General features: G+C 39.2%; 3 protein-coding genes across 3 annotated transcripts; 2 read left to right on the top strand and 1 right to left on the bottom strand.

The window, feature by feature from the left end:
* Positions 1-5,963: 5,963 nt before the first annotated feature.
* Positions 5,964-6,323, top strand: LOC130965455 (uncharacterized). Its single transcript, XM_057890215.1, has one exon. The coding sequence runs from the start codon at positions 5,964-5,966 to the stop codon at positions 6,321-6,323; it is 360 nt and encodes a 119-aa protein (XP_057746198.1).
* Positions 6,324-6,686: 363 nt separating this feature from the next.
* LOC130965454 (uncharacterized) lies at positions 6,687-7,544 on the top strand. Its single transcript, XM_057890214.1, has one exon. The coding sequence runs from the start codon at positions 6,687-6,689 to the stop codon at positions 7,542-7,544; it is 858 nt and encodes a 285-aa protein (XP_057746197.1).
* A 5,521-nt stretch (positions 7,545-13,065) lies between these two features.
* LOC130970231 (uncharacterized) lies at positions 13,066-15,023 on the bottom strand. Its single transcript, XM_057896242.1, has 3 exons — positions 14,789-15,023; positions 13,935-14,137; positions 13,066-13,730 (listed from the first exon to the last, which is right to left on the bottom strand). Exons 1-3 carry the CDS (start codon positions 14,882-14,884, stop codon positions 13,394-13,396), a joined length of 636 nt encoding a protein of 211 aa, XP_057752225.1. The 5' UTR covers positions 14,885-15,023; the 3' UTR covers positions 13,066-13,393.
* Positions 15,024-15,901: the final 878 nt, after the last annotated feature.

Genomic DNA, 15,901 nt, shown 5'->3' with positions numbered 1-15,901 from the left:
GAATTAAATGGAATCTTAAATTTTATAAATCACATCAATTGAACTAGATTAGATATTAGATCAAATTTCTATTATCAATCAAATTTAATCAAAACCAAGTAAAGTTTATTAGAATTAAATTTGATGTATTTTTTAATTATGATTTATAAATGTGAAAAGTAAGTATTTTTTTATAATTAAATTAGACTTTTTATGTTTTTTATTTATCTTTTTAGATATATAGTCATTTATGATTAATAACAACAACTAAATTATTCACTATACAACTCACCTCGTTTTATTGATATTAAATAGAGTTAAAGTGATTCGGTCAGCAACAGGTAAATGAAGAAATGATAGAAAAAAGCTCTGCTAGGGTTTTCATGCAGGAGGACGATCTAGTACAGAGAAGCACTAAAAAGGTCAAAATTTGGGAGGAAGTGGATCTTAATCAACCATTGGAGAACATGGAAATTGTCCAACATGAGGAATCTAGGGCGGAACCAGAAAAGGGATCCTATAAGGATACGTTGTTGACTAGCCCTGGACTTGAAGAAGACCATAGCGCCTCGCTAGACATGGATGATGATGATCCTAACCCTGAGGATAAGTGGTATAAAAACGACGATGACGGAGAAGATGATGAGAAACCTTTCAACCCGTGTCCCAAAATTCCGGTATCTAAGGAGAAATTTGAAGAGTGGTGCAAACCTTGGAAGAATGCCCTCATGGTCAAAGTGCTGGGGAAACGTGTCACGTTTGCGTTCATGGAACAACGTCTCCGCAGAGACTGGGAAAAAAAAAAGGTAAGATTCACGTTATTGACATGAATCGTGACTATTTTTTGGTTCATTTTGCAGATGAGGAGGACTACGCGCATGCACTTATGGAAGGTCCCTGGATGATTGCTGGCCATTACCTTATCGTACAAAGATGGAGGCCTTTCTTCCTAACCGTAGCCACTGAAGTTAGAAAGATCGCCGCCTGGATTCGCATCCCAAATCTACCGATCGAACTGTATAACCACCGATTTCTCTGGAGGGTTGGCTCTGCCATCGGACATATGCTCAAGATCGATCGTACTACCTCAATCCACTCGAGGGGGAAGTTCGCCCGGATATGTGTTGAGATCGACCTGGCAAAACAACTAGTGCCACGTATATCCGTTCTTGGTTGTGAGCTGAACCTGGAATATGAAGGACTGTACCAAATTTGCTTCACATGTGGTAAGTATGGTCATAGGTCAGAGCAATGCATGGAAGACGGTGCTAGCAACGACATCCAGACGGAGGACATCCGTACAGCCGACACTCCGCAAGGCAGGGCCCCAACTACCAATGCGGCTGACGAAAATGGAAGGCTCACTGAGCAGCAGAATCACCGCGATCCTAGCAACGGGAAGCCCAACCCTGATTTTGGGCCGTGGATGTTGGTGAAAAAATTTAATAATAGAAAGAAATCCCAATTTGGACAGAAACAATCCCACGCCAACCGAGATATGACTAATTTCCATAACACTGACGAAGGAATCTCTCATAAAGGGAGTATTACCAATTTGGGATCCAGATTTGATATCTTGCAAGAAGATAATCCGGGATTGATCCAAGGCAGCGAGAATGAGGCGGTAGTGGGCCAGGACATAATAGGGAAGACTGGGCAACAATTTACCCAAGCCCAAAGTGAAACCGAGACAACCCAAGTGCAGAGAAGGGTCATCAAACCGGGAGCTGGTAAGAACCCGCAAACCCATAAGAAATCAGTTCCCCCCCAAAAACCAATGATAGAACCGGGTAGGAAAGAACCAAATGGGAAAAACAAAGCTCGAACTCCGGAGATCTCCACCACGAACCCTAAAGGGCAGGAAGGCGCAACCAAATCAGCAAAGGGGAAGGAAAAAAGCGCCGAGCTTGAAGGTATGGAGATGGTTGTTTCGGAACACATGAGAAGGATGGTGCAGGACAGATGGGAAGCTTTCAAATTTTCGAAAGGCAATCAAACTACCCTGGAAGGGCATACAGTAAGAGAGAATTTGATCTTCAATCATGAAAAACAGCAGCAACCTCCGAATTCGTGTATGGGTAGTTCAGAATACAGGGGTAATCACTTGAAATTACTCGACGTGGCTATGGCCGATGCGGGTGGTAGTGGAAAACTGGAAGCCTCATCCCCGCAGGACCAAGGAGGTCCGCTGTTAGGGTCCCGTAACCGAAGGTGAACCCAGCCATTTTTGGTTTTTCATCCATAAGGTTATAATGATGAACATTATTAGTTGGAACTGCAGGGGAGTAGGTAGCAAAGCCTTCCCTTCTCTTATCCGTGATCTGAGGCATGAATATGGTGCCAATATGTTCTTCCTCTTAGAAACTCATGTGAGTGGTGTTCGAGGTAACCAGATTAGAGACAAGATAGGTTTTGATAAATCGTTTGTGGTGGATGCAGTGGGTCATGCTGGAGGTATATGGTGTCTCTGGGATTCTTCTGTCTGGAGTGTGGATGTGATTGAGCACGACAAGCAGTATGTGCACCTTAAAGTCTCAGGTAACAATTCCATGCCATGGCTCATTACTGCTGTTTATGGAAGCCCCCAGCGTGTGACAAGAAGAACGTTGTGGCAAGCCGTTAAATCTTATGCTGCTAATATCAACCTCCCCTGGTGCCTGTTGGGTGACTTCAATGCTATGTTAAACAACCATGAAAAGAGTGGAGGGGCACTGAGCAATGGCCTTGGTGCATGTAAGGAGTTTCAGGAGTGTGTCTCGACCTGTGGCTTGGTTGATTTGGGCTTTGCAGGATGGGCGTATACTTGGAAGAGGGGCAATCTTGCTGAGAGGTTGGACAGGGGTTTGAGTAATCTGGATTGGCAAATTGCCTTTCCAGAGGCCCTCGTTAAACATATGCCGATGTTGAAATCAGACCATTCTCCTATTTGCCTGCAATTGTCTCCTGTTAGCATGCAAAATAGAGGAAGGAGGCCGTTTCGTTTTCTTGCTGCTTGGATTACTCACCCTGACTTTAGGAATGCGATTGATGCTTCTTGGAATGTCCAGGGCTCCTGGGCAGAGGGCGTTCTTAACTTCAAAGAGAGGATTAAAGAGTGGAATAATTCAGTCTTTGGGGATATCTTTAGACGAAAGCACAGAATTCTTAGAAGACTCCAAGGAATTACTTCTAGTCTCGGATACTCTCATAATTATTTCCTTGATAATCTTCAAAAAGAGCTGTGGGTGGAGTATGAGCAAATTCTCCTTCAGGAAGAACTGCTTTGGTTCCAAAAAGCCAGAAGTAAGTGGATAAATTTCGGGGACCGCAACACCAAATTTTTCCATGGTTCTACTATGGTTAAAAGGCGAAAAAATAAAATTGCTTCCCTCCAGAATGATACCGGTGATTGGATAACTGACAAGGCTACTCTTGAATATATGGCCACCTCCTTCTTCTCAAATCTTTATAAAGATAACGAAACCCATATTCCCTTTATCCTGGTGAACATGTTTCCTGCTATGAGCATCTCTGACTTCAACAGTATAGGCAGGAATGTGTCCGATAAGGAAATCAAGGATGCAATGTTCAGCATTGGGAGTTGGAAGGCTCCTGGCAGAGATGGTCTTCAAGCTATCTTTTACCAAAGTCAGTGGAACAAAATAGGCAGCGACGTATGCAATCTGACTAAAAATATTTTCCAGAATCCGGACAAGGTAAAAGAGGTAAACGAGACGCTTATCACTCTTATCCCAAAAATAGAACCTGTGGAACATCTTAAGCAATTGAGACCCATCAGCCTGTGCAATGTTTCATATAAGGTGATTACTAAAATCCTGGCCAATAGGTTGAGAAGTGTCATGAATAATTTGGTTATGCCTAACCAGTGCAGTTTTGTTCCCGGTAGGCAGAGTTCTGATAACATCATCATCACACAAGAAGTCATTCACTCCATGAGAAATAAAAAAGGTAAAAAAGGTTGGATGGCCATCAAGATTGACCTGGAGAAAGCTTACGACAGGCTCAATTGGAACTTTATAAAGGAAACACTCATGGACATTGGTTTTCCCCAGAATTTCATTAACCTAACCCTCTCCTGTATCTCCACTGCCAGAATGAGAGTGCTTTGGAATGGGGAAGAGCTGGAAGAGTTCTCTCCCACCAGAGGTATAAGACAAGGAGACCCCATCTCCCCGTATATTTTTGTACTCTGCATTGAAAAACTGTCACAACTTATTAATGCAGCAGTGGAACATGATTTTTGGAAGCCTATTCGTCTAAAGAAGGATGGACCGCCTATCTCCCACTTGTGCTTTGCGGACGATATCATCTTCTTTGCAGAAGCCAACGTTGACCAAGCCAATATTATTAATAAGTGTCTTGAAGCTTTCTGCAAAAGCTCTGGTCAAAAAGTTAGCAAAGATAAAACTAGAGTTTTTTTCTCCAGAAACGTGGGTCACAATGTGAGAACAGAGATTAGTAATGTCATGCAATTTACCATAACAGATGATTTGGGAAAGTACTTAGGTGTCCCTATTCTCCATTCAAAAGTAACAAAGCACACCTTTGAGGGTATCATCAACAAACTCCATGTCAGACTAAACTCTTGGAAAGCCTCATCTCTCTCCTTGGCCGGAAGAACAACTCTGGTGAAATCCGTCCTTTCTTCTATGCCTTTATATAATATGCATTCTGCCTTATTACCTACTGCTACTTGTAATTCTATTGATCGCATTTGCATGAATTTTATTTGGGGCGATACAGACCAAAATAAAAAGGTTCATCTTCTTAACTGGAAGAAGATATGTGAGCCAAAGCAATCTGGTGGACTGGGCATTAGAGATGCAGGACAAATGAATCAAGCCTTTATGATGAAGGCTGGTTGGGGGCTTATAGCTAGAAAGGATGATCTTTGGGCCAGAATCCTTCGTTCTAAATATGGCTGTGGAAACGACACTATTCCTAAAGTGGCTAAAAGGAGAAATAACTCAAATCTATAGAAGGGCATTTGTGCCTCTTGGGACAACGTGGAAAGCAACTGTATCTGGAGAGTTGGCGATGGTTCCCAGATATGCTTTTGGGACCATTACTGGGTCCCCGGAGTAGGCCGGCTAAGAGATTCCGCAATTCAGGTAAGCAATGGTATTAACTTATCTGAGATGTTGATAGACTTTCTTGATGTTTCAGGGCTTTGGGACGTGGGGAAGCTACAAAGGATGCTGCCAAAGGAGATCATTAAGAAAATCGTGGCTATCTCTCCCCCCTCCCCTTGGAAGGAAGCGGACCACCTGGCCTGGGGACCCTCCTCGGATGGATCATTCAGCACAAAGTCAGTCTACCAGTTGAACATGGAGAACCAACATGCCCCAAACAAGAACTTCCGATTGGTGTAGAATTGGCAGGGGCCGGAGCGCATCAGAACCTTTCTTTGGCTGGTAACCCATAATGCTATTCTTACGAACTCAGAGAGAAGACGAAGGCACCTGACTAATGATGACACCTGCCTAAGATGCCGAAGCCATGAAGAATCAACCATACATGTACTTAGGGACTGCCCCTATGCTATGAGCATCTGGAATAGACTTATTCCCCCTAACGGGAGGAGCTCCTTTTTCAATACCGAGCTCAATGAGTGGCTATACCAAAACCTGACAACCAATAAAAACTGGAACTGCCTTTTTGGTGTTGCGTTGTCGTCCATATGGTACCTCCAGAATAAACTTGTCTTCAATGGAGAATCGGCCCATGTCACCACGGCCGTTAACCAGATTAAAGCGCGATCGGAGGAGTTCCTCAGCCTTACCAGAAGCAGTTTAAAGCCGCAGAATTTCCAAGCTGCTGGTGAATCTCTCATTAGATAGTCTTGCCCGAAGGAGGGGTGTGTTAAAGTTAACGTTGACGGGTCCTGGTTTGGTCACACAAGGAATGCCTGTGGCGGTGTTTTTAGAGATTCAGATGGGAGATTTCTACAAGGATTCTCCTGCAACTTGGGGAACTGTTCGATCATGCACGCAGAATTATGGGCAGTTATCCATGGGCTGAGTATTGCTACTACTAAGGGCTACCAGTGTCTTGTTGTTGAATCTGATTCCGTTGAGGCCATTAACTTCATCAACCGCGGATGCTGCCCCACTCACCCCTGTGCTCCTCTAGTCCAGGACATTCGTGGCTTGGCAGCTAGAATCCAGAAAATCACCTGGCTACACTCCTTCCGTGAAGTAAATTCTGTGGCGGATCTACTTGCTAAGAAGGGACAAGAACTCCCTATAGGGCTGCACCTGTTTGATAAAGCCCCCCCCCCCCCCTTTATTAACTATGCTCTTCTGTGTGACTGTTTCGAGACCCTTAGGCTAAGGGGGTCTTGAGTCTTTTATTTTTGCTTGCTGTTTGTTTCTGTTTCCTTTCCTTGGGTCCTTGACCCCCTAGTTCACAAAAAAAAATTATTCACTATACAAATTTTTTTAATTTAATTTTGAAACAATAATAGTGAATAAAATTTTACATACTTTTCTAATCAAGTTAATATATTTAGAGTCTTTTCTTCTTCAAAGTCTTTTCTATCTTCCTCTACTTTCTTCTCTTAATTTCTTTTCCACTTAGTTCCCTAATTTTTGTTTTCTCTCCCAATTCATTCTTCTTTTAATTCATTTCGTTTTCTAATTCACCCATTCCATATATCTTATTTCTCTCTGAAATCATTAAATACCAATTCTGTTTTTCTCTACACCATGAGCAATAAATCAGAGACACAGAACCCTCATATAATTGATGGTGATCAGGAGGATGACTTGATCGTTTTAGCTTATGAAGATGTTTTCAAAGGAATTCAAGCCTATACACGGAGCCTGTCTGGAAGAATTTTCTCATATCGGATCTTTTCCGTAGGTACCATGGAAGGAGCTCTGTATGCAATATGGAATAAACCAGAAGGATTCAGAGTAGTCAAAAAATCCAGGAACCAGTTTCAATTTTTCTTTGAGAATGACTCTGATGTGACTCGAATTGAGAGAGGTTCACCTTGGTTATTCAAGAGTTTTGTTATTCATGTTCGCAGATGGAAGCAATCAATAAATATGGAGGATAATCACATCTCTTCTTTTCTTGTATGGGCACAATTTTGGGGATTGCCTGAACAATACAAAACACTTGAGGTTGGACGAAAATTGGGTGGGAGACTTGGTCAAATTGAAGATGTTGCTCTATTTGAAGTTAGAGGCAACGATACACGCATAGTGAAGGCTAAAGTGGAACTGAACGGTGATAAAAGAATGAGGGATACACTGAAACTGCTTGATCCTAATCAGAAAATGCTGGAAATTGGAGTACGCTATGAACGTATAGGTGTGTTCTGTACTTATTGTGCAAAATTGAGGCATGAATCTAAGAACTGCCAATGTTTTATTGATGATTCTACCCAAAACAATATCAAGGAAGATAAAGTTGGTGAATGGCTTAAGGCAGATCAAGTCGGTAGGCGTTTAACTGAAAAGAGAGCTTCCTTCAATCCTAACCAACCTCGGGATGGTTCTATTCCAGCTCAACCGAAGAAAAAATCTCCACCTGCTTGGATTTTTGATAGTTTCTAAAAAATGAGTGTGCAAGATGATCAGAAAAAACAGAATAATGAAAAAATTGCTGCTAATTCGGGTTCTAGAGAAGAAAATGAGGGTGAATCAGAAAATACAGGTACGGCTACTGATACTAATTCTTCTTCTAATGCTCTCTTGGAGATATCCTATACCATGAACAATGTCCAACACAATAACAACGTCATATCCAAGCTTAAATAGGAGAACAAAAAGCCAAACCTGAAACAACTTGCCAGAAAGTCTGTGATAGGTTTCAAACGGAGGAGTGGAGGTAATGGTACTGAAAAAAATTTTAAAAAAATTTGTCTCAATGATATTGTCTCTGATGCTATGACGGTGGAGGGTGCCAGCCTTCAAGTGGCACCCAAAGAAATATGAAACTGCTCTCGTGGAATTGTCGGGGTTTGGGAGACCCCTGACAATCCACAATCTTAAAGGGATTTGCAAATCCTACTCCCCCGAGGTTGGTTTTATCTGTAAAACAAAAAATCAATCTCGATAAGTTGAAAAAAAATTAAGATCTTGTGGTTTCAAGGAATGGTTTATTGTGGATCCGGATGGATTATCAGGGGGTTTGGCAATGGCATGGAGGGATGGTTGCACTGTTCAGATTTTGCAGCATGGTAGATTCTTCATTGCGGCATCAGTTCTGACAGTTGGATCTAATGATCCCTATGGTGTTCTAGGTGTTTATCTCAGTTCAAATGATCAACATAGAATGGCTCAGTTTGCTGAATTAACTTCAGTCACGCAGCAGTTTGATGGTAAGGTTGTGTTAATGGGTGATTTTAATGCCATTTCTAGTCAATTGGAGAAAGCAGGTGGGGGTGCTAAATCTCCTTCTTCTATCGAAACCTTTAATAGTTTTATTGATGATAATTCTCTTATTGATATTGATATGGTCGGAAGACCATTCACTTGGTCGAATAGACGGAGGGGTGATGAGTTGATACAGGAAAGACTGGACCAATTCTTGGTAGGAGTTGATTGGCAGCAACTCTATCCCAATGCAACGGTTCTTAGACTGTCAGAATCAGGCTCGGATCACTCCCCTCTTCTCTTAGACTCTAACCTGAGAACTGAGAGATCTAAACGCCGATTCAAATTCCAACAAAGATGGTGTTCCAATGATGAAATAAGGCAGATTGTTAGAGAGGTTTGGCACGAACAGATTGATGGTTCAGCCATGTATATCCTAGCTCAAAAACTAAAGCGTTGTCGACATAAGATTGTCAGATGGCAGCAAGAATATAGATCTAATTCGAAGGTGAAGATTGATTTACTACAGTCTGAATTAGAGGAACTTCGTTTAGTAGGAATTCATGGAGGCGACATCATTTTAGAAATAGAGGACAAACTTGAAAAAGCATTGCAAAATGAGGAATCTTATTGGAAAGATAAGTCTAGAGTCAAATGGCTCAAATCTGGCGATCAGAATACAACTTTCTTCCATCAGAAATTTAGAAATCGAACCCGAAGGAATAGAATTTGGCAACTAACTGGCAGTGACGGTGAAGTGGCTATTTCAAATGCTGGTATTGCTTCTGTGGCTGAATCTTATTTCAAGGACATCTTTTCCTCCAGTTGTCATGAGAACCCTGAACCTCTGTTTACTGATTTTGAACCTAAGGTTACAGCTCACATGAACCGTAGGCTTCAAAGACCAGTGACTATGGAGGAAGTGAAACGTGCGACATTTAGCATTCATCCTCAAAGTGCTCCAAGAGATGATGGTATGACAGCAAAATTTTTTCAAAGCTTCTGGAACATACTTAGTGGTGATGTGTTTCGAGCAGTTAAGAGCTTCTTTTCAGGGGGCAGAATTTTGAAGGGTTTTAATCACACTCAGATCTGTCTTATTTCCAAGATTTTTGATGCTAAAGATATGACTCAGGTAAGACCAATAAGCCTATCTTCAGTCTTTTACAAGATTATCTCCAAAGTATTTGTACATAGACTTCAGGGTATGATGAATAGACTAATTAGCCCTACGCAGAGTGCTTTTATTAAAGGCAGATTAATCTCTGATAATATCCTAATTGCTCACGAGTGTATGCATTACTTGAAGAACAAAAAAAGGGGACTCGAAAATGAAATGGCGCTAAAATTAGATATGAGTAAGGCATATGATAGGGTGGAATGGCACTTTCTTTGGTTTATATTGGAGAAGTTTGGTTTTGACTCCCGGTGGATCATGTGGATTCGAGAATTAGTGACAACTGTTTCTTATTCTGTTATTGTGGAAGGACAACCTTATGGTTTCTTCAAACCAAATAGAGGTATTCGACAAGGAGATCCTCTATCTCCCTATCTTTTTCTTTTCTGTGCAGAAGGTCTCTCCTTCTTGCTACACAAGGCAGAACAAAACAGACTAATTCAGGGTCTTCAGATACATAGACGATGTCCCAAGGTCAACCACCTCCTCTTTGCTGATGATTCCATCTTATTCTGTAAGGCTAATCCTGAAGCATGTTCAAATATCCTGCATTTATTGAATTCTTATGAAAGCATCAGTGACCAGAGGGTAAATCTTAATAAATCTTCTGTATTCTTTAGCCACAACACTCCATCCACTACTCGTACACTACTGGCTAACTCTATGAATATTAATCATATTGGGGCTCAGGATAAATACCTTGGTTTGCCTTCTACAGTCTCTAAATCGAAAAAGGCTTCTTTTAGTATGATCAAAGAAAAGGTTCGGAAAAGAATCCAAGGGTGGAAGCGCAATCTTCTATCGTCAGGTGGTAGACACGTATTGCTTAAGGCAGTGGGAGAAGCTATTCCTATTTATACATTGTCTTGCTTCAAGTTGCTTGATGGTTTAATCTCAGAAATTCACTCTCTACTTTCTCAATTCTGGTGGGGACAAAAAGGTTCTGAAAGGCGGATGGCTTGGATTAGCTGGGACACTATGACTCGCCCACGAAAAGAAGGAGGCCTTGGATTTAAAGATCTCAGAATCCAAAATCTGGCGCTTTTAGGCAAACAGTTTTGGCGACTTGTAACACAGCCTACTTCCTTATTATCCAAAATCCTAAGAGGTAAATACTTTAGCAATGGTAATGCTATAACGACAGAAATTGGAGTCTTACCTTCTTGGGGATGGAGGAGTATACTGGAAGGCCGAAAGATTGTTGAAAAAGGTCTTAATTGGGCTGTGGGTACTGGAGAGAATATCCGAACCTTTGAGGATCCTTGGCTGCCTCCTCCGTATCCTTTAATGATTTCTGACATGCCAAATAGACAAGCTATTGCTGAGTTGGTTCCAAGAGTTAAAGATCTAATTACTGAAGATAGGAATTGGAAACAGAATCTTATTAAAGAATTATTTTCCCAAGACGTTGCAAACAGGATTTTGTCAGTTAAAATTCAGCAGAGTAGGGATAAATTACAATGGGATTTGAACAAATCCAAACAATATGATACAGCTTCAGTTTACAGAATTGGCTATTTATTTTACCATCCGCCTCTGGAGCTTTGCCCTAATTATATGCAACAGAAAAAGCCGTGGATTGATCTATGGAAGTTGAACTTGCCTCACAAAATTAAGCTATTTATCTGGAAAGCTCTCCATGGCCGGCTCCCGGTGCTTGCTCAGATTCATCACCGCATCCCATCTATATCACCAATATGCCCCTGCTGTCATGAAGCCACCGAAACAGTCACTCATTGTTTGATCGATTGCTCTAGAATTAAAGATGTATGGTCTCAGAGTTATCTTCGTGACTGTCTTCCCCCTCAGAGTCCTAACGACTTTTGGACATGGTGGATTGCATCAACAGAGATGCTTAACCTGTTGAAGAATGATGACCGTAATCCTCAATTGCTTGCCATCATTTGCTGGAACTGCTGGAAAGCTCGCAACCAGTTGATTTTTGAAGGTTCTACTTCAATGTCGTCTGCCATTCTAGCAAGCTCTGTCAAGTTGCTCGTGAAATCCAAAGAACTCCCAGTTTAGGTCGTCATCTCCATGAGGCAAGCTCTTAGTTGCATTCAATTTGATTTATCATTCTTTCTTCTTTAAGATTTTTTTCGTTTTTCGACCTTGCACCGTTGGATGAATACCTTCAGTGTAGTGTTTTTGGGAAATCCCCACCTTTCATTATGCTGTCCTGCTTTTGGACATCTTTGTATTTCATTTTTCAATAATTAATGAAATATAACCTACTATCTTTGGAAAAAAAAAGTTAATATATTTAGAGTCAACGAGTTACAACTCAAATGGCATAGATATTCACCTAGAGATACCTATTGAATTGATCATTTGACGGGACACTCTACTATATAGATTAAAGTTGTATAGAGAGAAGATATAAATTATTTTTATAGTTATTTTTATTATTTTATTATTGTTCAAAATGTGTGTCCTACATTTTTCAATTTCTCTTTCATTCCATACAAAGAAAGATCTGTAAACTTATATCTTTATCATATAATTCACCTCATTCGACATATTCATTGTTCACGTTATTTAGTATTCTCATTGTTTACCTATACTTTTCCAAAAAGTTTGGATATTTTGTATGTAGTGTGAAATTAATTACTTTATTTATATGATAAACATAATTAATTACAGTGTATAAAAGTGAACATTTATATTTTTAGTTAAAAATTACACAATTGAAAGTCACATCATACTCTCCATTAACAATATTGATGGATCAAACCCACATTCAGCGACATTACATAATTTTGTTTATAATTTTAGTCAAATAAAATTCAAAAGTTTTTTATTTTTCTTTACATTGCTCCTAATCATGATTAAACTTGTATCTTCTTGTTGCTATGATGTAGCCTATATGTTTTATTCATGAACAGAGCAACGTCCTTGCCGGACAGGTACCCAACTAAGTAACTTAATTCTCAATTCTTATACATATATTTCAGGTATAATCCACATGGTAAGAAAGTAATTATTCCAATAATCAATAGCTTAGAATGGGTGCAAATTCCATTTAGAAGAATGCTTAGGCTGCATTATTCCACACATCTAGACTAGTTTTCCAAGAAAGGCAAATAAATTGTTGCTTCAAAAGTAGGCAGTATCAAATCTAGTTTGATATCACAATAAAGGAAAAGAAGGTAAGAAACAACGGGGTATTAGATCCATGTATCCATGCAAGGAAGTCAGACAATCAAGTCTTGTATTTACTCGAATCTCCTTAGCTCAATGTCGAGAATCTTTGATGTTCCAACCATTTCAAAGTTGGTACTATGGTTAATGCCATTATTCAGTAATTTTATTTTTATTTTATCATTTTGATACAATACTAACATGAAATAGAATGATATGGCAGAAACTGACTAATTGAGTTATTACATTCTTATCTTATATTCAGGATGTCACAAAAAAGGAGTTGATTTATGGAATGGTGCAATTTAGAAATTTTTATACTATAAGATGATTTTGAATTTGGTGCAGTGGTTAAAATATTACAACCAATTGAATAACAATAAGTACATCAACAATAAACAAATGGCCAAGGATTGATTTTGGTAATAATAACAGTATGAATTGAAATGAAAACGGAGGCAACATCTTTATTCTGTATTGTATGTCAGAACCAACATAACTCCCTCACAAAACATTCTTGAGACAGATACATGTACATAGTTAATTAGTTATTACATAAAAACAAAACTCTTAACAAATACTATTTCTATGAATATGAATAAAGCTTGGCTTACCTTGGAAAACTAGATGATGTACATATCTCAAAACATAAATGATGTATTTTTTATACTATCTCTATATTTATGTCCTATTCCAACTGCTAGACACAACAATAGAATTATAGACCTTTTTTTCTAACTATAAAAGAAATAGGGACTAGTGCTGATTATCATGTGAACTGTCTTCTGATGTATGTGTCTTCATGTACAAACACTGGGTCATGGCTAACTTGAGTTGGTGGTATCTGAGGTTGTCCCATGGCTATGCCCCCATGATTTGGATCCAAGGAATCACAAGAGTTGTTACCATTTTTTCCCTCAGCTAAGGTAATATAATAGACAATACCAAAGGCAACACTTGCAAGGGATAAAATTGCACACCCTGCAAACACCCTAGGCTTCACAATGTAGCAGTAGTAGTTGCCAAAGTATATGCTCTCTTCGCCGTGTTGATCATTCAGCGCCGCAGCAGTTAGCAACAGAAGAAACGCAATGACAAATGTGAACCTGTTTGAAAAGAGTGTTTTAATCACAACAATCATTGACCTCGGTGCTCATGCATTGAATCACCAACATGGTTGAACTCAATACTTAAATTACATACAAGTTTCTTATAATTATATATATCAGAAGTAACCTAATCAAACACCACAGAAACAATGTTCTCAAATAAAAACAATTTAGGCCTAATCAGGATACCAGCATAGTTACCAAGATAAAGAGAAGCTGATCATAGCAACCTTCCAACTGGAATCAGGGATTTGAGGGAATTTCCGGCAACAAATGCAGCCGGCTGCGACGTTTATGACAATCTGAGATACCATGAGAGCCAGAGCTGCAGTTAAACCAAGAGGTAGAGCTGGAGTTCGAGGATATATGCATTGATTTGGGGTTATAAATTGAACTTGAGAACGCTGCACATATTACAAAGTAATAGTTATGATAATTGATATATAGGAGCTTTCAATATTTTCAATGTTAGTATGTTACACATACATCCGAACTTCCAAACAATAGTCAAAGCTAGAAATTGCAAAGTCAACATCATAAATAAGAAACAAAAGATACTAAATCTGCCAAAAGTTCCTTAACAAAAGAAGCAAAAGTAAATTGCTTAATGAAAACTATCACCAGTAAGTTTTATTTGAACATCATATCACTCCTTTTTTTTTGTCTCCTTACAGAAGATTGATGGCAAAATCTTACCATCTTTCTTTTTTTCAGATACAATGTTATCCATCCAAAATTAACAAAATAGAAAAGGATTATCCAATTAAGTTACCATAGAAAACAAGATTAGTGACAGCACCATAGAGAAAGCAAAATCTTCTTGATGAACAGTGTAATAAGCCAAGAGAAGAAATGTGAAAGTTGTTAACTTCTCAATTAGACGGCTGAAAAAGGAAAGTATATAATAATGCTCAAAAGATACCAAATTTAAAAATCTTGCATAATACACAAACACCTATTAAGCAACAAAACTAATCTAAAGTTCGATTCTTTTTTCTTTTTTCTCATGTGCCAGCAAGGAATTGAACCAAATAGAACACTACAGACAAAGTTACCTTAATCCTTGTCGCTTCTGCACCAAAGCTAGTTGCAGCTGACAATAGACCCAAGAATCCAACAACACAACTCACCAACAGAACCTTTCTCTTCATTCTCTCTTCTCTACCTGTTTCTATAGTCTTCCTTTTAACCGTGAAATTATTTGTTAAAGTGTAAGTTGGGGAAGAAGTGAGTGGTGACTATGAAACTTTTATTTTGCCTCTGTTTAACTGTGCCATGATAGGACCTCACCTTTATAAATAAATAAATACTAGGAGTGTAGTGGCTACAGGTGAATTTATATTTGAAATATTTTTCCTTAAAAAAATATCAAGAATATAATATTTCAAAAACTTAAATTACAAAATGAGAGTTAAATCTCAATTTGGCTCCTGAAATTTGGCTTGAGACTCAAAATGATCCCTACAATTTCATTAGCCTCGATTAGAACCCCCAATTTTGTAATTGTGGCTCCGGCTTGCCCCTGCTGTCATCTCCGTCACCGGAAAGCTGATGTGGCACAGTGTCATGACACGGTGGACTATACCAAAACGACGGCGTATGACTTCACGCCCAAAGCCTATTAAAACTACGTCGTTTCACTTGTTTTGGTGGTTAAAATTCTCCCACTTCTCAGTACGACGATCATATTCTTCTTCTTCTTCTTCTTCTTCTTCTTCTCCTTCTTCTTTTCTTCTTCCTCTTTCTCGTTTTTCTTGATGCGTTGCTGTGAAATCTAAAGGAGTTCCTTCTAGCAATTCTGAAAATCTATGCAAACTTGGGGGTTTAGGCAAGAGTGAAGAAACCAGAAGTACAAGTTCATACAGAGGTTAGTTACAAAACCCATTGCTACCAATGCGCTATCTTCTACTTCTTTAACTTTGTTTGCTGATTTTTTCTGTATTTTGTTAATAAACTATTGTGGTTAATGTGGACATGCAATGTAGGACTTAGGGTTTGATGCTGTTTATTTTTTTAGTTTGCTACAAAGTTAGTTTTGTTTATGAGTGACATATTGGTTGTTTGTGGGTCTAGAATTAATGTTGTAATGGAAAGATTTGACAGTGGTACTTTTAGGACGGTTTCCTATGAATGTCGTATGCATAAAAATTAGTCTGAATTTGTTTGAG

The sequence above is a fragment of the Arachis stenosperma genome, chromosome 3 (assembly GCF_014773155.1).
Source record: "Arachis stenosperma cultivar V10309 chromosome 3, arast.V10309.gnm1.PFL2, whole genome shotgun sequence".
Lineage (NCBI taxonomy): Eukaryota > Viridiplantae > Streptophyta > Magnoliopsida > Fabales > Fabaceae > Arachis > Arachis stenosperma.
Note: the sequence above shows the minus strand (reverse complement) of the source record. Positions and strands in the feature narration are given on the sequence as shown.

Excerpts from the sequence above, each read along its gene's own strand:
- LOC130965454 (XM_057890214.1), top strand. The coding sequence starts at position 6,687 with ATGAGCAATAAATCAGAGACACAGAACCCTCATATAATTGATGGTGAT.
- LOC130965455 (XM_057890215.1), top strand. The coding sequence starts at position 5,964 with ATGCACGCAGAATTATGGGCAGTTATCCATGGGCTGAGTATTGCTACT.
- LOC130970231 (XM_057896242.1), bottom strand. The coding sequence starts at position 14,884 with ATGAAGAGAAAGGTTCTGTTGGTGAGTTGTGTTGTTGGATTCTTGGGT. Across the intron at positions 14,138-14,788 it reads CAGAAGCGACAAGGATTAAG|CGTTCTCAAGTTCAATTTAT; the intron begins GTAACTTTGTCT and ends TAATATGTGCAG. Across the intron at positions 13,731-13,934 it reads ATCAGCTTCTCTTTATCTTG|GTTCACATTTGTCATTGCGT; the intron begins GTAACTATGCTG and ends CTTTTCAAACAG.